This window comes from Colias eurytheme, chromosome 31 (assembly GCF_061535395.1).
Source record: "Colias eurytheme isolate Ceu_HAF_F1 chromosome 31, ilColEury1 Martin Lab GWU primary, whole genome shotgun sequence".
NCBI lineage: Eukaryota > Metazoa > Arthropoda > Insecta > Lepidoptera > Pieridae > Colias > Colias eurytheme.
Genome location: NC_143010.1, coordinates 532786 through 552787, shown reverse-complemented (window position 1 = coordinate 552787; position 20002 = coordinate 532786). Strand labels below are relative to the sequence as shown.

Genomic DNA, 20002 nt, shown 5'->3' with positions numbered 1-20002 from the left:
TTAGTTGCATAATATTTTTTTAGAATGTACGTATTTATTTGTTTTATAAGTAGTAACAATAAGGCGGTTACAGAGCTTCACCGACCGTCAGTGCGTACGTCAGTCGCGCTTGTCATATGTATGGAAATTCATATACCGTACAGTGCTAGACCGGCAACACACAGTACACACGCGTATTTTGCTACGCACTACGTACGAGGACCGTCGGTCGAGCGACTGACGCGCTATGGAAACAATTTGTTTCCATTTGTTTTAAACAAATGAACGCGTTCGGCTATCAGTGCTGTACCGACCGGTGCACTGACTACGCGCATGCATGTATCATCGTTGTGAACATGAACATGATGATGAGAGCTCTGAATGATACAAACTGACGGTCGGTCAATGCGTATCGTCAGGGCCGATGGTACGCACTGACGGTCGGTGAAGCTCTGTAACCGGCCTTACTATCTTGCTCAAAGTTTAAGGCGAAAAAGTATTGGTTTTGAAACCACTATTTTACTTCTCATCTTCTATTTACTTACATATACATGGTAAGTTTTAATTTACTTAATAAAACGTCAAGGAAAATAAGAAACGTCATGTTTAACATAGTTTATTTATTAATAAGTTTTATTTATATAAAATACATCTTTTCCATAGATATCTTCAAGCCCCCATGTCTTTATTTCTGTAGTATTTTAAGTAATATTGTAAAACATTTAAAATGTGATTTATTATTCACTACATAGTTTTAACTATATATGCTTAGTTCTTTAAAAATACGCAGCAGAATTTGATGCGGTTTCCATTAATTTATCTCAGGAACTACTGGTCCGATTTGACAAATTCTTTCGGTGTTAGATAGCCCATCTATCGATGAAGGCTATAGGCTATATATCATCTCGCTAAGACCAACAGGAGCGGAGCATTGCGGGTAAAACCGCGGGCCACAGCTAGGAAGAGAATACAAATCACATTTTAAATGTTAATAGGAATGCAAATTGGTCTGTTTTGTCAATGATATAAGTAAAAAGGTGTAGATATCTTATTAGCAACCCGGGAATTGCAAAACGAAATGTGGCTAATTAGCAACTTACTTCAGTTGTCTCTTTCTCACACGATAGTTGAATCATGCCATCTCACTTTGACGTCTAATCGTGTGTGCGTTATTGTGCATTGTGAAGATCGAATGTTGTGTTGGTAACATATCTAAACCTTTTTACTTATAATATAATTTTAGTTTTTACAAATTTTTGACGTGACAACGTCTTATAATTCGATAGAGCCGGATGCACGCACGAAAAAACATAACTCATGCGGCGTTACCTCGCTCTGAGGCGTTCCATGTAAGGCTTGAAGTGCAAGCGAGAGCGCGGAACGAGCGACAAAGAAGCACAATCGGCCGTTGTCACGTTCAACTATAGTCAGTAAACCGACTTTACAGACAACCATTTTTTTGGTTAATGTTACAAAATTAGAAGTGTAACTAATTTAATAAAGAAGTAAAATGTTTGTTTTAGGACCATATAAGAGGTCCCTTGTTATTGGTTTTTGTTAATAAATACTTAAAATATATGGTGTGTTTTATTTCTCATCTCCATGTATCTGAAAATAAAATAAAATATTTATACATATAGGTAGGCTACAAAAGTTAATAATGACATAGAACTGAATGTTTGGACCATTTACTTCACAACAAAAGAGCATGTGTTTAGAAATTAAAGATTTTTTAACGGATTTTAAACGCGATTTATTCATTATATTATTTTCCCGACGTTTCGAACACTTTACAGCGAGCGTGGTCACGGGGAGACACGACAAGAGCATGTGTGCCGAGCTCACGTGTCAGAAGTGAAACTTCCTTGGCAAGAAATAAATTTTACTCTCACTGTCTAAAGTAAAATAAGTTCATATCATGGCAATACCGTCACATCGTTGAATAAGGCGACGATTTTGGTATCTTTGAATCTAGCCAAAGAAGTTTCATTTCTGTCACGTATGCTTGCTACACACGCTCTTTTTTAAAGATATGGCATGTTTTCAACTCAACTACAGTGTGTCCGGACATGACATACCGATATTTGAAGGGGCTATTCTCCAGGTATTTTTATCGACAATTCAACCCCTCTACAGTCCCCTACCTCACCCCCCTCAAAATGGCAAACCTATCAATTCGGATAGTGAATTTATGAAAATTGTAATAACTTCGAAAGTAAGACAGTGCGCGCACGAGCAACTTTGTCTCCGCAACTATTTTGTCTCCGCAACTATTTTGTCTCTCCGCCCATGGGCTAGTATGAAAGTGCGCGCACGTAGCGACGAAACTCCCCATACAATTGATGGGAGAGACAAAATAGTTGCGGAGACAAAGTTGCTCGTGCGCGCTAGCTCTTAGTGTCACAAAATACTAAATTTGGTTTTATTTGAACAATAACAAGTTATTCTAGGGACCACTAAACAAATTTAATTGATAAGTGTGATGAAACATACTTTAAAAAATTCGAAAACCATTTTGAGGGGGGTGAGGTAGGGGACTGTAGAGGGGTTGAATTGTCGATAAAAATACCTGGAGAATAGCCCCTTCAAATATCGGTATGTCATGTCCGGACACACTGTATATTAGTTTGATAAATACAGTTACATAAATAAAATAGATTTTCTTATAGTTTTGCACAAACTGGTATAAAATGAATAAATTACATAAAAATATTTTTTTTAGACTTATCTTATATATAAAAATGAATCGCAAAATGTGTTGGTAAGCGCATAACTCGAGAACGGCTGAACCGATTTCGATAATTCTTTTTTTATTATATTCCTTGAAGTACGACGATGGTTCTTATGTAGAGAAAACGTAAACATGTACCACGGGCGAAGCCGGGGCGGACGGCTAGTTTTAATTAAAAGACGTTCTTACCGCCTCGGCTATATCAATCCAGTCCATAGCTTTAACAATATTATCATTCTTCGATGGTTTTTTATCCCAATTCCAATATGTTATTTCTTTGAAACCACCAGCTACCTGAAATAAGATATCTTTAAACTATCTATACCTGTAAAGCTGAAGAGTTTGTTTGTTTGAACGCGCTAATCTCAGAAACTACTGGACCGATTTGATAAAATATTTTATAAGTTACCTAACACCTGAAATGAGTCATTTGATTAAAAGCTAGGCTTTAGATTAAACTAAAGGGTGTCTCAGAATGTTTTTCGTTTTTTAATATGAAATAAAAATAAGAACATTCAGTTTAAACTAGTTTTATTTAGCATCAAATTAAAGGGCAATTCATGAATTTTATTTATGAAAAACGATCGTTTGCAAATGCGCCCCATTAGCTTGTTCACACTCGTTTAGTCTGGAGTAAGAATTTTAAATCACTCGCTGGAGCATTGCTCTTGGATTAGCGTTGATTTCTTCAGTGATTCTTTGCTTCAAAGCATTCAAGTTGGGTGGCAATGGATTGTTAACTTTACTTTTTAGATAGTCCCACAGAAAAAAATCAGCAGTTTTTAAATCTGGGCTTCTTGGTGGCCTAGAGATGTCTCCTCCTGAATTTCATTGTCCTGCAGAATTCGACTCCTTTACCAGGATCATCGGGCATTGGCTCATTTCTTTAACAATAACAATAAGGGCGAAAATGCAAATCTTGGGAAATAATGCGATGCACCGTGGATTTGTTCAAATTTAAGGAAGTTGTGCGCAATCGTAGTGCCTGTCGCGGGTCGTCCATAACAGACTGGCGAACACGGTCGACGTTCATGCTCGTTCTCGATGTTCTTTTGCGTCCTGTTGATTTATCCAGCATTGTGTTCCCAGTCTCCTCAAACTTACGCACCCAATGCTTGATCAAATTAGCACTTGGCACATTTCGTAATGTTGTTATATTGAATTGTATCCTATATACGCCGAACAATAGTGTACGAATCATTGTTTTTGTACAACGCTCGCACACAAAATGCTCGCTGCGATCACATGTAATTACTCATCACTCCTAAACTACAGAAACCCGCCAAGCGTTTGAGACCTCTCCCCTCCCCCCACTATCAGTGGTTGACGCATAACGGTCAGTTGAAAAACGAAAAACATTCTGAGACACCCTGTATATTATATTGTTTAAGACAACTTAATGAAACTACTGTTTAAAAAGTTTATAAACAAGTAGATTCCAATTCCTTCCCAATTGAAGATTCCATGCCATAGGCAGCCTTATAACTCAGATACAATTTCTACCAGGCAAGTCAACTTAAAGAAATACCTGAAACTTTCTATCAGCACCTTCACCGAGTGGTCTTTTAGCCTCTGTCACCACAATACCTCTGTACCCTTCTGGTAGTGGCATTTTTACTCCATCTAGAGAATGTCCACGGAAAGTGGCTGATAATTCTGTGAAATTTATGAAAATTATTATTAAAAGGTTTTCAGCTAGCTGAAGATATTGTAAAATCAATATCATTTTAGGTTATTTTTTTATTTATCTTCATATAAGTAATATTTTTTTACGTCGTATAAATGTAAACAGAGCATACTTTAATATAGATTGTTAATAAGTAGACATCTAATTAAATAGTTCTATGTTAAATATATGAATCTATCTTGACTCAAAGAGATTATATACAACCGATATCTTATCAAAAAAAGCTTAACAATATCCCAAATTGCATAAATTAATTAAGCCATACCTCCATTCTCATTTTCTTGAATATATGGCGAAAAATACTGCTGAACATTAGCTTGACCGTCTTCTTCAATTTTACACGGCATATAATGCACTTTCTGATTGAACACTTCTTGATTGTCGGTGTCTTTTAAATTATTATCCACTTGTATAGACATTTTTAATTAAAACTTGCGTTTTTTCGAATTAAATAGTAAATATTTAACCCGATCTAGTTGTTTTTATTTAGACAAAATTCCCGCGAAAAATTATGTCAAAATCGACAGCTGAGTAGCTGACATTGCATCGTCCTTTTGTAATAGGAAAACTCGGCTTTGATACAAGTCTTTTGAATGACCGGAGATTTTACTTTAATTACCAGTGCAAACTTAGCACCCCATCTATGGAATTTTGGGTCGAAAATGACCTTGATCGTTAGGTCCCCGTTAGGTCCTTTAAGGTCCACCAATTTTTTCGTTAGGTCCCCTTTAGTTTTTTTTTTAAATAATTTTTTAAATTTTAGGTATAAAAAAATTACACTTTAGCACCCCATCCATAGAATTTTGGGTCAAAAATGACCTTAATCTATAGGTCTTCGTTAGGTCCTATAAGGTCCCACAATTTTTTCGTTAGGTCCCCTTTAGTTTTTTTTTAAATATTTTTTTTTTAATTTTGGGTATAAAAAAATTACACTTTAGCACCTCATCCATATCAAAATTGGCGAATTTTATCAAAATCGTATTCTTTACCGTTAGGTCCGTATAGGTGGGTCGATCAACTTTTAATGGTCCGACGGTACACGCATCATGTCCCTGAACGATAATTAATAAACATGAAATCAGAAAGAGTTAAATTGGTTTTAATTATATTCCTCTTAATATTTTCTAACATTATTGTGAACAATATTTTACTTGCTTTATTAATTTGTGCGTAGTTTCATGGTTGTCCAGAGACTAAATGCAATTTTCCAGTACTATCACATTTGTCCCCAAGCTACTATGCATAAACAAACTTCGCATCACGAACACATACTATCACGACCATAAATACCAAATAGACTTCTTGATTCAGTTCATGATTATTGACATAAAAACATACAAATATTTTTTTTTTATTGGATATAATACGTTTTTCAGGCATTTTACTTTTGTCCCCATAAATCATCTACATGGCACAGGTCTCACAGACAACCGTAATTTAGTTATGGAAACAAAACACAAATGGCGCGGTAGATTCCTAAACAACAAGCTAAACACAACAATTAACTGTCGGGCTCAAACGCCATTTTGATTTGTATAAAATCACGGCAACAGTCGTCCGAGCGATGTTGGTGAGTGTGGGGTGGCTTTATTGTCAGTCCGTCAGACAACTGTGATTAAAGCATAAGTACTTGATGCATTGTTATCAATTATACTACACGAGATGCGCTTTCGTCTATAATTTAGTTTGAGCTGAGATTAATATATAAAATAACAATAGTATTTGCTTGGCGGCTCAAAACGTTAAAAATGTCCCGCGGACAACCAGTCACTGGGCCAACCAAAGTGGTTGTACCATGGACAATTTGGTTGTACCTAGGACAATAATTATATAAAACTTATACTTTAACAGTTAAATAGTTCATGTTTTGTTTATTACTCGGCTGTTTCGGGAACACATTTTTATTACGCGATTTTATGTCTAGTTTAATTGTAATTTTAACATTTCAAAAATCAAGACGCTACTACTACAACTAAGATGTCCCCATATGAAAATCACATTATACTTCATTCATTCAGTTATATCGAGAATAGCTGTGTTTTACCTGAAAATAAAACACATATTAAATACTTACCTATATTTGAAGCTTACTTCATTGAGAAGGTACCTAGCTTTTTCCGCCTATTTTTCCCTCTCTTTCCGTTGTATGTATGCTATCTCTCTCGCACACCTCTCCACCAGGTGGCGGGGCGCACGATAATGTCGGGCGCTGGATGTTTTTCATTGAGTCGAAATCCACAACAGGTGGACGTTAAGTGTAAGCTTCAAATATAGGTAAGTATTTAATATGTGTTTTATTTTCAGGTAAAACACAGCTATTAAACACTTGACCGTAATTTGAAGCTTACTTCATTGAGACCTGTTTGTTACCCACCTGGTGTACAATATATGGACGCCAATGTGAATTTGAATACATAAGTAATTACTTATTTCTTTATTTGAAAGAGTAAGGTGTGCAGATAGCATACCTACCAATAAATCACACAAATTTTTATATTATATAATATATTAACAATCCCAGATGAAAAGTTAATCAAATAAGAACCAAAAAGTTAATCATAATGATTAAAAGTATTAGAACTTATGAGATTGGTTCAAGCGTACCTTAGTTAACCTTTTGGGCTTGAAAAGTTAAAGTTACTACAATTTTCACTATCTTTAGCGTAAATCTGCGAAAGCGCCAGTAACGACTTTCAATTACGCATTTAGATGTTACTTACAAAATGAAGCAACAGCTGATCCCGACGAGGCAAAAATACCTCAAACTCAAACCTTTATTTATTCAATTAGAACTCTGTAGAAGCACAATTGAATCATCTTAACATAGAATTACCAACTGTCTCAACTCACACAGTTTTAACCTAACCTGCTACAAGCGGACAAGAAGAGAACTTGGTCCTTACTTTTGGGGTCAGAAATAAATTTAAAAGGTCACCCCTTGAATAAGGCAATAAAATATCAAAACAGGTAAACGGTTTTAATTATAATACAGATTTTTAACATCCAACCAAACCGTGCGCTATTAATGTTTAGAGCCAACGCCACCAATCATAATCTAAACATGGCTAGTACTTTCAGTACAATGCATGAATTATTTATTTAAAACTGATAGGTCATAAACTCTGTACTGGAAACAAATATACTGAACTTAAGAGACTAAAATGATAAGGAGCTTATCTGTGTCCCAAAACTGCAATTACTACAGCCAAGTACGTTACTTTTAATCAATTCGGTTTTAAAATATAATTATGATTTACATCAGAACTTATATACCGAAAGCCTCGGGACTACATAACGTGACTTATCTTCTTATTCTTATACTTATATAAAAATGAATCGCAAAATGTGTTGGTAAGCGCATAACTCGAGAACGGCTGAACCGATTTCGATAATTCTTTTTATATTCCTTGAAGTACGAGGATGGTTTTTATGTAGAGAAAACGTAAGTACCACGAGCGAAGCCGGGGCGGACCGCTAGTTTATAATAATAGTGTTTGTGCACAACACTAGGCAGTCAACAGCTATATGAACGTCAGATAGGAAAAGAGCCAAATTTATCCAGTCAGTAACAAAGGATTTTAACTATAGTTACTTTATTCTAATTCAACCAACTACTACTAGCTACTCCGTATGTCTTTTGGATAGACGGAGGCAAATAGGATTTTTATTCCAACTATATCATTTGATATTTTGAAAATGTACTCCACATTTTCATACCGTCAGAGTCATTTTGCAGATTATAGTGGTGCAGCACTGAACACTGTCTATTAGGTGGCTGATGCTGCTGACCGGGCCTTCAGTTCCGCTTTCCAGAATACCTTCACCCTTCTAGGTGTTACTACTACTGAAATAGCGGTACTCTATCGCGTCGTTCAGGTCTCTAACTGACTAGGATTTCTCATATTATCGTAACAACCCTTGCTCGTTCTAACGAGGATAAATTATCGCCAAGGAATTCTGCTGCAGGATAATGGCAAGAGAGATTATAAGCTTAACTATGCATTATTATGTTAAGGAATATGGTGGGTTTTGAATACTATCGTCGTCTGAAAGTATCTCCTTTCGATTAACTGCATTAAGGATGCAGATCTGATCCCATCTTTGTTCCGTAGGAATGCTACGACAGTCTAAACGTTACACTGAACAAAGAAAATTGCCCTGAATATAGTCGGTTGTTCCAACATCCGTAATATGGCTAGCCTAAGGTTAGTTATCCCTTGATTGTAACTGCTACCAATGGAGGCATTGCTCTTGTGTTGTCCACAGTTGTGCGAGTGCAAAAATGAAGAACTGAGCTCGTGGGGAGCTATGTCGAATGAATCTGTGTTAAGATTATGATAGTATAGGACAGTTAGCTGTGGATGCGAAGACAGTACATTACTTTATTCATCCGTAAACACGCGAGGCAGCCACGGACAGCGATATAGCAAGAACTAAACTAGCAAAGTTTAGTTCGCTTACCAGACTTTGTCATGTTTTAAATGCAGTACCTCTGAATAGCATTGCATTTATGACTATTGGTAAACTTAATTCACCCGTAAACACGAGAAGCAGGCACGGATAGCGATATAGCAAGAACTAAACCAGCAAAGTTTAGTTCGCTTACCAGACTTATATTTTAAAAGCCGTATAGCCTGTACATTTCATTTATTGCCCCCCCCCCCCCCCTCAAAGCAAAGAAATGAGAAGTCATTTGGCAGAGCTTTCTCGTTAAGGGTAGGGGTTCCAAGTAATATCTAATAATAAGAGGCTTTTGTTTGGAAAGATTGACTTTCCGTTATTTATCCTCTATCCTATGTAACTCAACAGTCAGTATTCTCAGCATTCGTTGAGTACTTAAACGTTTTACGTTAATAGTTGTATATAACTTTATTATACAATATAATAATCCTGGTGGGATGACAAAAAACTTGTCTAACAAACGATTATCCTAATCCCTCAGCGATTTATTGTTTGAGCCCCGAAGAAAAATCTCATGGGTGCAATAATGAGGTCAAATGGGTTGAAAAACGAGTCAAATAAATTGCCTACAAGACCGGGCAACTAAAATAGGCCTATGAGAGGTCAACTATACGTAATCAATCGTCATTTGTTACATTCAATCGCTTTGCGAATAAAAAATCTCTTCCGATGTTTGTATATGAAAATTGGTCGGCTAGTGCCATTTAATTACGATACCAAACATACCGTTGACACAAGGCTTGGTGACAATCCTCGAAACCACCGCCACAAATCATCTGCGAGATGATATTTGATCCGACTCGCCTTCCTTTGTTGCGATTAGGCTTTGCATTGGTAAATACAATTTGTTCATTTCCAATTTCCATAATTGGTAAACCAATGGTGGTTTCCTGATTCCTGAAGCGTAAACTTTTAGGATACGAAGTATCAATTTCATGCGCCCATTATTTGACGTATCTAACCTTTATTGTATTTATTAGGTCATTTACTATCCTGCCCACTGTGAAGTAGATTTCAAAACCTTTTTCTACCTACCTTAGAAGAGTGAAGATCCAATACGGTCATATCCAAAACTTCTTTCGTGGGTCCTCGTTGACAAAAGCAAATATCTATGATCATTTTAATGATCAATCCTTTGTATATTTGCACCAATCGCCATTAAAGCCCCGCGAGGGCTGATATATATTTGCACCATTTCCCCGTGGGGACGGTTGTTATCAAAGCCCCGCGAAGGCTGATATATATTTGCACCATGTCTCCGTGAGGTACTGTTGTAATCAAAGCCCCGCGAGGGCTGATATATATTTGCACCATTTCTCCATGAGGGACGGCTGTAATCAAAGCCCCGCGAGGGCTGATATATATTCGCACCATCTTTTCCGTGAGGGACGATTGTAATCAAAGCCCCGCGAGGGCCGATATATATTTGCACCATTTCCCTGCGAGCGACAGCTGCGCGAGGGATGTTTGTAACTAGAAATAAGTAGGGCCTGCCAAAAAATGCTTAAGAGACACCCTGCGAGGGTGAATTTGACCTGGCTAACCCCTGCGAGGAGTAGTGGCCACATTTATGTATTCTGCTTCGAGCAAGAATACACCTTAGTGCTAATATAAAAATAGCAGTAAATAATCATTTAAATAATATAGCAATTAACAAGGTCCTTTAACTTATTTTCCAATGTTAGCGACATTTAATAAATTCATAATTCAAATCAATTCACTAAATTTTAAAATGAACTTCGATTCATATTTATTTTTGTTCATGCAATCGATGTAACATTTAGTTGCTTTATATCCGTTAACATTCCTTACGAACGCAACCATACCGTCGTAGGACGTTATATTTAATTGCACAAAATAATCTCCACTCACCCGCAATTTTGTACTTTTTGTCAAGGTGTACAAGTTTATAATATTATTCTAAAACGTTAGAAGTGAATTGTAAATCATTTGAAATAAGTGTATCTAAATCGAATTATACGATAACCCTTTCAGCACAAGTTCAGTAAACCAAAGAATTTAATTGTAAAATTTTTGGTACTTACTCGTTTTAACAAAAAAAGTTGCATCATTTGAACATAGGAAACGTAATTTTCAATCAAATTAGCCGTGTGTAATATGTCTATTTTCACATAAAAACGGATCAGAATAATACTCATAAAAGGACACGTATAGACTACGGGGATAGTTTTGAATGTGTGGAACATTCATGGTACGTATCTACTATACATGAGCGAATTCCATCATTATTCAGTTGAGCGGTAACTCCCGTACGATTTATAAAATAATATCACAACATGTTCTGACATGTCGTGACTTCTTGGAGCTGACTCATCTCGTTCGATAATTTTTAGTAATAAACTATGATAGGAATTCCGAACCGTTCCTAGCGATAACGACAATGTAATAAAGTCGTAGCAATGGATTGTATGCCTGTAAAGCTTTGAGTTGGCTCATATCCATACTAAGTATTAATTGTAATTTTTCCACGAAAAATTCACTTGTACCCTTGTAATAAAAACACATTATTAAAAATGAAATAAAATATTGAAAATATCTATATACAAGAGAGGGTATTTGATATATCTAGTAATATCAAATAATCACAAAAGTAATATTAACGATTCGAGTAAAGCCGAACGGTAACACCGTTAAAATAGCTTTACTCACAGTATTAAAAATTCAAATATTAATTAGTACATACTACATATTGCATAATGAAATATTTCAAAAGAAAAGTTACTATTTCAAGTAAAATGTAACGGTTGTATCGTTAATTTTAAATATCTTTATTCATGCTATTAAGTATTTAAGCGTATTGAAAAATAAACTATTGCTGAAGGATTCATTAAAAACCTCAGCATTTTAAATAAAGTCCAACGATTATACCGTTGACTTTAAAGATTTTTACTCATTTTTAAGTAAAATATTATTAGAATAGATGTAAAAATAACTCACTGTACCGATCCGACGGGATACACTTTTTAACACTTTTAGCACTTGCTTTAAGCAATACTTAATACTTAATAGCACCAAGGTTGTAGTCTTGTAGACAACCTTCTCGCGGCGGAAGCTAGACGCCAATGAAAAACATCCAGCGCCCGACATTATCGTGCGCCCCGCCACCTGGTGGAGAGGTGTGCGAGAGAGATAGCATACATACAACGGAAAGAGAGGGAAAAATAGGCGGAAAAAGCTAGGTACCTTCTCAATGAAGTAAGCTTCAAATTACGGTCAAGTGTTTAATCAGTTCATTTTAATTAAGTAAAATCAATAATGCGATACGTAACAACCTCGCCTTAATAGTTTTTTTGTAAAAAATATCACTATTTCCGCTTTACTGAAACTTTTTTATATATGAAACATTATTTGGTTGTTCAAAAGACATCATTCGTTTCAATTTTAATAAAAATATTTCGTATTTTGGGTGTAAATAGAACAAATATCAAAATATTATTTATTATTTAATATTAGAAGAATTTGTTTTAATTCTTAAGGGAATTTAACATTTAAAAAAGTACTATTGTGTAAGTTGTCCAAAGGACATTATTTCCCGTGAATAGATCGGTTCGTGAAGGTAAATCCACAAATGTATTAAATCAACTGCACTGCTGCTTATATAATCTTAATCTACGAAGAATTATCTTCTAAATGAAATAGTAAAATGCTGAAAATTAAGTAAAAAAAAAAAATACGAGAAAATTATGATCGGGACCTTTAAAAATTGATTGACCCAGGTCCATCATTGAAATTGTTAAATTATTTATTTTATTAAAATCTATATATTTATAAGAAAGTCGTGTTAGTTACTCCACTTATAACTCAAGAACGGCTGAACCGATTTAGCTGAAAATTGGCAGGGAGGTAGTTTAGAGCCAGGAGAAGGATATAGGATACTAAATATGTACCACGGGCGAAGCCGGGGCACTAGTTATAAAATAATTGAAACCTGCGCATGCGCCTTAGAGCATTAAGACATGCGCACATCATACATAAACAGCGCGAAATTTAAATTGGTATCGTTTCATTTATTAAATCAATAAATAAATCTATACTAGTCACGTCTGGTTCGAAAGATGAGACTGGCTTTTTATTTCGAAAATTTATTTGGCAACACTTAACAGTTAACTGTCATTAAAACCTGAGTTGTTGATGTGTCAAAGCTTGTCAAAGTGATTTTATTTTCTGCGATTTTAGCTTAGGATTTTAGTGATTTCTAATAATTGAAAACTGAGTTGAAAACATGACGAAAACTTTAAACTATGATTAATAAATTTAAAAAGAAACAATTTGAAAGAGATGTAGTTTTCAAGGAAAAACACACAGTGTGACTTGATATTTTGATACTTTTCATCTTGATTGCATTGCACATTATATGATTTGTTTAATATTATTATTATTATTTTGCATGGATGATACCAGTAATCCAGTTATAAACTATTAAAGCAACAATATAAAATTGAACGATCTGTCCGTTCAAAATGTTTAAAGACACAAAATCAGTATCTCAACGAGATTTCTTCTATGACCGAACCATGTTATTCATGTTGAAGAGCAGTACAAAAAAAACAAGATGGAATAACTGCAGAAATGGAAGAGTTAATGATGTCAGAGATAATGATAGTGATTCTTATTCTTTATTCGCGGCTGAACGCGGCTTTTAGATTTAATATGATTATATTGATTAAACAAAATTTAATTGTATTTTATTATGTTTTTTATTACTTTCACTAGCTGTTCTTTTTTTTATCTGTATCAGATAACTGTACCAGATTACATATATATAATATTATATAGATGAAGAGTTTGTAGAGGTTGTTAATCTCTCAAAAAAACAAAGCTCGTAATAATAAATTAAAGTATCAAAACTTTATTTCCAACTATAACCTAAGTTACCATTAGGTTACCTTAATATGATGATTTTTTGAATTTGCCGCCTTTTCCAGTCTTATCTTTCGTTAGCCGGACTATACCACAGTATCACCATATTTCCTACAGTATGGCGACGAATGTACTTGTGCAGAGAAACGGAGGGGAACTGGCGGGGGGTCGGGCGACGCGGGCCGCTTAATGCAATCACGCTGAGTTTGCATTAACTATCGCGAAAGGACGACGCAGTCGTATTTTTTGTGTAATAATTTTATTATACATAGGTACTTACATATTCTATTATGGCGCGCAAAAACTGTTCCGTTTACGGATGTAAATCTACATTGAAATCCCAGAAGGAAACAATATTTCAGAAAGATTGTATTAATAATTGTATCTGTTGAATTAAAATCAAAGCTATGTATATGTTGTCCTCATTATTTTCTAATCAGATTGTACATCCCAATGCGAATGCATTACTTCTTAAATGGTATAATATACAATTAAGAACATCCAAAAATAAAGTGTCCACGTAAATAATATTTAGCAGTGCAATATCTGTAATTATATATTTATGAACAAATGATTACATCAGATTTAATAATCGCAATTATTTTGAATGTACATATGAATAAATGATTTCATCATAATATTAATAATCACAATTGTTTTATTTCCCATTTGTTGCAACCCTAGCGTATTTTCGTGTGGCAGCGTAAGTACCTACGCTGGCGGCGGCATCGCGCGACATCAAAGGCGTTTCCTTACTGTAGGAAATAATATTGTAATACTGTGCTATCACTATCATTATTATATTATACATAGTATAAAACAAAGTCGCTTTCTCTGTCCCTATGTCCCTTTGTACGCTTAAATCTTTGAAACTACGCAACGGATTTTGATGCAGTTTCTTTTAATAGATAGAGTGATTCAAGAGGAAGGTTTATATGTATAATAACATCCATTAAATAGTGGAGAAGTACTGCTATTTTTGAGGTTTCTAATGTGATGTCGTAAAAAATTACCAGCCTTACTTATAAAAACTGACTGATCTGTTGCATAAACACCTCTCAGTTAAATAACTCTCAACTCCTTAAACAATGATTAAAATAATCTGGTACTTATAAACCTCTCAGCAGTCTCTCAACTAAGTTACGTCAATATATGTATTTTTTTCTAGTAACATTATCGAAATAAAACCCGCTATTCACGTAAAACTTGACTAAAAATGTACTTTTTGACAAATATGAATGGTAGACTTTATTTTGTATGACGTTTAACTGACAGGATATTGATAACTTTCAAATTTCAAACATTTGTACCTCAGAACAAAGAATGATTCGTTATTCAGAGATTTGTACAGATTTGAGATTTTTGATAAATTCAAATTCAGTTTTAATTTAAAATGAGTTCAATGATCAATAAACGTTCTCGTTCGACGAATTGGAGTGAGGAGGATAAGGTACGTAATGTACACAAGAAATCTAATAGAATGTACTTATTTCCTTACATGTTTTAATGCTTATTAATAAATATATATTGCTCTTTAGAAAGTGCTTCGAAAATAATTAGTGCTCGAGCGAGCACATATTATATTAGAGAATAAGGATACGTCGACTAATACAAATACAGCAAAAAAACTTGCATGGGAAGATGTTTTGTCTTGGTTATTTTAGTTTTACTTATTCTAACAGTTTCTTGTATTTAATAAATTGTTACAGTGTAATAACATTATTATTGTATTTATATTTCAGTTATAATATCATTTCACTCCATAAAAGGGACTTAAGCCAAATACAAAATCAGTGGAGGAATTTGAAGAAAGCTAAGGCTTCGGAACACAAATTTAGAACGGCAAGAAACATGACAGGCGGGGGACCTCCGCCACCAAGTCCTCCGCCTGAAGATCAAGAGCTTATAGCAGCTCTTCCTAATGAGTTTGTGGTTGATAACAATCCTTTCGATAGCGATGCAACACATGGCCAACAGGTTTATATTTTTTACATTTTCTACTGCTATTATTCCTTAATTTGGAATATCCATTAAGGGATAATAGCGCTATGCATATATAGTTTTTTATTGTGAGATTGAGTAATTATATTTTATATATTTATAGGAAGTTACTAAGGAGTCTGCTGATGATACATTGAAATTGAATGAAAATGATGAAAGCACTGCACATGCATAGGTAATCATATTATATAATAATTTGTATAATATTTTTATCAGTTATGTTATACAAAAATATCAGTATTATAAATAAAATTTATATTATTTTAAAATAATTATTATTTTTTTATTTTTAGCCTGAATTGCCAAATTTCTCCACTGAATTGCCACGTATAAATCCTACACATCATATTTTCAAAGCTAAACCAAAAAAAACGTAAGTATGTAATGTTGAAAATAGAATTTCATGAAATTTCCTGTGCTTATTGTTCAGCTGTGATTTATGTGAAATAATGTTTAATGTTTATGTTATTTTTACAGTGGGAAATCAAATTCCAATTACGAGCATCAATTATTCCTCCTTGCAAAAAAAAGCAGGGAGGAATTAATGAAGCAACAACAAGAGTTGCATCTATTAAGAATAGAGCAAGAGAGGGAGCTTCACCTATTAAGAATAGAACAAGAGAGGGAGCTTCACGAGAAGAAGCTCCAAATACTTGCATTAGAGGAGGAATATTTAAAAAAAATAAATTTTGAAAAATAATAAAATATGGTTTTTATTGATTAAAATAAGTTTCAATATAAATGGCCCTGTTTATATTTTCGTCTTCATCTTCTATATTATCAGGGATAGTTGGATCGATTAATAATTGATTTTCAAGGCCTGAAGGATCTAGAAAAATACAAAATAAAGAATTAAAATATGCTTATTTTTTATGTATTGGCATTATTAAAATATATACTTTGTTTACATATTAGTTTGCACAAATACCTTGATTTAAAATAGACTCATTAAAGAGTATTGCTAAATTGTGCAAAACTGCACAAGCAACAATAGTGGTCTTGATCACTTGCAGAGACCCTCGCATTGTTTCGTTGAGTATGCGGAATCTTTGCTTCCACACCCCAAAGCAACGCTCTACAGTATTCCTCGTTCGTATGTGACTCAGGTTGTACCTTTCTTCTGCCTGTGTCCTTGGTCTTAATATTGGTGTTAGAAGATGCGAAGTACAAGGATACCCGCTATCTCCAATCAGCTTCCCATGAAATTCATTCTCCTCAAACCTCCGCTTTATTGAGCTTTCTCTATATATGCGGGAATCATGTGTACTTCCTCTCCAGTGACACACAATATCGCAGATTTTAAGGTCAGAGTCACATACTACCTGTAATTATTGTCATCAATATTATTATAAATTAGAAACACATAATAGCACACATAACAATGAAAATTTATTACTTTAAATACACTATGATCAAACTAAAATGTTATTGTACAATGTTCATACTTGAGTGTTAATGGAGTAATGTCCCTTCCTATTAACATAGTACTGTCCAGCCTCTCCACTCACTTTGCGTATCTTAATATGAGTGCAATCTATTGCACCAATGATACGCTTCATCCCGCATATTATGGCCTCAAATTTCCTAATTGCTTTGGCTTCCTCGGTTGAGTTCGACGGCATATTAATATAACGCGAACTTTTAGAAGCTAACGCAATAGCAACATTTCGGGACAAACGGGAAAGTGTCTGTTGACTCATTCTGTGAATGTCAGCACAATCTTCTTGGATCTGTAATGTAATAGATCGTTATACAGGCTTTTCTATTGTATATATCCAAAACTAGAGCACAAGTCACATCTACCTCATGCCGGCCCCAATATCGAATAACTGCCATCACTTGCAGTTCCACTGGAATACCGCCCCCTCGAGTGTCCACGCGAAGGTCATCCCGAATCAAATTAATGATTTGTTGCATGTTATTCTTTCCGAATCTATACCTCGACCGTAGTGTGGCCCTGTGGCCGCTACAAAAAATATATTGACACCATAGATTGACACTAATACCAGGTTATTTTAATTCTAGGTTGAAAAGTAGGTTTTTAATAAATAAGCACTCTCAGAACAATAGATTTATTTAATAAATGAAACGATACCATTTTAAATTTCGCGCTGTTTATGTATGATGTGCGCATGCCTTAATGCTCTAAGGCGCATGCGCAGGTTTTTATTATTTTATAATTTTAATAAAATAAATAATTCAACAATTTCAATGATGAGCCCATACGGACCTAACGGTAAAGAATACGATTTTGATAAAATTTGCCAATTTTGCTATGGATGGGGTGCTAAAGTGTAACTTTTTTATACCTAAAATTAAAAAAAAATTATTTAAAAAAAAACTAAAGGGGACCTAACGAAAAAATTGTGGGACCTTATAGGACCTAACGGAGACCTATCGATTGAGGTCATTTTTGACCCAAAATTCTATGGATGGGGTGCTAAAGTGCATTTTTTTTTATACCTAAAATTTAAAAAATTATTTAAAAAAAAACTAAAGGGGACCTAACGAAAAAATTGTGGGACCTTAAAGGACCTAACGGGGACCTAACGATCAAGGTCATTTTCGACCCAAAATTCCATTGATGGGGTGCTAAGTTTGCACTGGTACTTTAATTGAATACAACCATGTAATATATACTCTAAGAATACAATAATAATGCAACCAATAAAAGTTTACCTAATATAACATATCGAATTTGTTAACACAAATCTAAAAACAAGATTTACTTATTTAAAAAGAACATTTTTAATTTTTACTGTTAGTTAACGCCTAACGGCAACCCTCACTATTTCGGTTCGGTAGAGTGAGAATGAACCATAGAGGAGGCACTAAAATGACAAGGAATGCGTGAGAGAAATACACTTATGACTATAAAGCTAAGAGCAAGAGAGACAGAAACATTGTTTTTTGTTTCTCTCATGTTATGCGATTTCTTTTGTTGGGGACAAAGGCAGTTTGTCCCAAACAAGCGGCTACAGTCCATTGTTTTGCTAGTTTTCTGTTTTTTCTCGCTGTTAAGTGACTTCAAAGTTTAATAAACGTTGACAGTGATCTGTTTTAATCCGACTTTAAGTGAAAATATGGTGCGTTGTAGTGTGATTGGTTGTAAAAATCGGCCGGAACGAAGATTACCAAATATTACCTTTCACACGTAAGTAAACTTATTTGAAGTATATTGTTTTATAGAACTGGATATAGTTGATACATTTTCATTAACTCTAATGTGAAATTATCTACAAATATATAATATTTTCATCGAAATAGACGTAAACATTTTTTTGTGTTATCCGACTAAATTACGAAGTGTTCTTGTTGTTCAGGACGCCATTTGTTTTTACGTAGTTTCAAATTTATGGTATAATCATGTGATTAACATTAGGGATACCAGTACAGGGTAAAATTTTCCCCAAAATCGTGAAATGTTTTTTTAATATTAAATGTTAATGTTTGTGTAAAGTTTGTTACACGGTTCGGTTTTCCGGTTCAGCTTTCCTCATTTGCATTGGTTTAAGTATTTTTTTTTTCAATGTCGGTTTTTTTGTATATTCCAGGTTACGATGCACATCATAACGCTGAAGACTGCGAAGCTGGCCCTTCCACACGAGCTGCAGCTGCCACTGAAGGCAGCGAGGACCCTGCCCCGTCAGGAGAGGCGGTGTTGGAGTAAAATCCGGAAGGCCACCCCCCGCGCCTTCCTCACCGAGGTGCGGCGCGCCTTTATAAGAACGAACGAGCGGCGGAGTCGTCCATTTTCGTCTGCTACTCGCGCGCACATTATCGCGGACCCTCTGCCCATTTATTTCTACCGTCATTTTGCTGTTCATTTTCAAATAAATGTATTTCGTTTAATTTGCTTTTAATTTGAACTATTTCCAGTACGTTTTTATTAGACTACATTTACGGCTGTATCTTCTAATTGCGTTGACATAGAAATTTGATTTTATTACTGCTTAAAGGTATAATAGACCTAAGTTTTTGATGTGAATATCAATTATTGAATACTTACCTACATTACATTTGCGTTCATGAGTAAAGGGGTTATAAGATTAATTTTTTTTTTTATATAATGTAATAAAAAATTCATGTTTTTCGTAATTATTCCCGTATCTGTTTTATAAGATATTATTCTGTCTTCTGATTCAAATTCAATTTGAATCTGAATCAGAAGAAATAGCAATTAAAACCGCATATTCTGAAACTAGCAACTACTTGCAAGGGAATCACAACCTACAAGGTACTCCCCACGTCCTATAGCACAG

General features: G+C 34.6%; 1 protein-coding gene and 2 long non-coding RNA genes across 4 annotated transcripts; 2 read left to right on the top strand and 1 right to left on the bottom strand.

Moving 5' to 3' along the window:
• Positions 1-2878: 2878 nt before the first annotated feature.
• On the bottom strand, positions 2879-4895 carry LOC149895321 (ribonuclease H2 subunit C-like). Its single transcript, XM_090118756.1, has 3 exons — positions 4663-4895; positions 4239-4366; positions 2879-3004 (listed from the first exon to the last, which is right to left on the bottom strand). Exons 1-3 carry the CDS (start codon positions 4814-4816, stop codon positions 2879-2881), a joined length of 408 nt encoding a protein of 135 aa, XP_089974882.1. The 5' UTR covers positions 4817-4895.
• Positions 4896-15074: 10179 nt separating this feature from the next.
• LOC149895320 (uncharacterized) lies at positions 15075-16445 on the top strand. 2 transcript variants are annotated; one of them, XR_016458468.1, is made up of 5 exons: positions 15075-15189; positions 15482-15716; positions 15844-15915; positions 16034-16113; positions 16218-16445. It is a non-coding gene; the product is annotated as an uncharacterized LOC149895320 (long non-coding RNA). The 2 variants fall into 2 exon arrangements; XR_016458469.1 differs by lacking the exon at positions 15075-15189 and adding an exon at positions 15255-15393.
• Positions 16446-18552: 2107 nt separating this feature from the next.
• LOC149895319 (uncharacterized) lies at positions 18553-19592 on the top strand. The gene is made up of 2 exons (XR_016458489.1): positions 18553-18894; positions 19295-19592. It is a non-coding gene; the product is annotated as an uncharacterized LOC149895319 (long non-coding RNA).
• The last annotated feature ends 410 nt before the right edge of the window (positions 19593-20002 follow it).

Coding starts and splice junctions, on each gene's coding strand:
- LOC149895321 (XM_090118756.1), bottom strand. CDS start 4,816: ATGTCTATACAAGTGGATAATAATTTAAAAGACACCGACAATCAAGAA. Junction 4,367..4,662: donor TCAAGAAAATGAGAATGGAG/GTATGGCTTAAT, acceptor TAAATTTCACAG/AATTATCAGCCACTTTCCGT. Junction 3,005..4,238: donor GTGCTGATAGAAAGTTTCAG/GTATTTCTTTAA, acceptor ATCTTATTTCAG/GTAGCTGGTGGTTTCAAAGA.